General features: G+C 67.5%; 1 protein-coding gene across 1 annotated transcript in view; it reads left to right on the forward strand.

The window, feature by feature from the left end:
* Positions 1 to 181: 181 nt before the first annotated feature.
* TSR1 (TSR1, 20S rRNA accumulation, homolog (S. cerevisiae)) overlaps positions 182 to 385 on the forward strand; it is a gene marked incomplete at both ends in the record, with an annotated part of 3,647 nt that continues 3,443 nt past the window's right edge. Inside the window, one exon of the mRNA XM_010142134.1 lies at positions 182 to 382. Within this exon, the coding sequence (XP_010140436.1) occupies positions 182 to 382 (201 nt within the window). The remainder of the gene's footprint in view (positions 383 to 385) is intronic.

Raw genomic sequence — 385 nt, forward strand, 5'->3', positions numbered from 1 at the left:
TGGGTCTTCACGGGGGGATCCGGAGCTGGGCCAGAGAGAGGACGGGCTGCCTGGGTCAGTCTGCAGCATTGCCGGACTGAGTGGGTTCGGGTTGAGCTGTGGAGGGATCCGGGCTTGCGCGGGGAGCGCGGGGCGGAGCCAGGCTGCGGCCGGGCCTCATGCTCTGTGGTTGTGTTCACAGGTGCTGGCGGAGAAGCGGAGCTTGGGCAGCAAGGACGGGCCCCCGCACCTCGTGGTGCTGGTGCCGCTGCACAGCAGGGCTGCGGCCCATGACACCCTCCGCTTGCTGCAGAGCCAGGACTCAGCAGTTGTCCGTCTGGATGAGGGGAGAGCTGGTGGCTTTGTGCTCCTCTGCCCTCGACTCAAGCAGCGCTGGCGCTTTGTG

This window comes from Buceros rhinoceros, unplaced genomic scaffold, assembly GCF_000710305.1.
Source record: "Buceros rhinoceros silvestris isolate BGI_N320 unplaced genomic scaffold, ASM71030v1 scaffold35478, whole genome shotgun sequence".
NCBI classification, from domain to species: Eukaryota; Metazoa; Chordata; class Aves; order Bucerotiformes; family Bucerotidae; genus Buceros; species Buceros rhinoceros.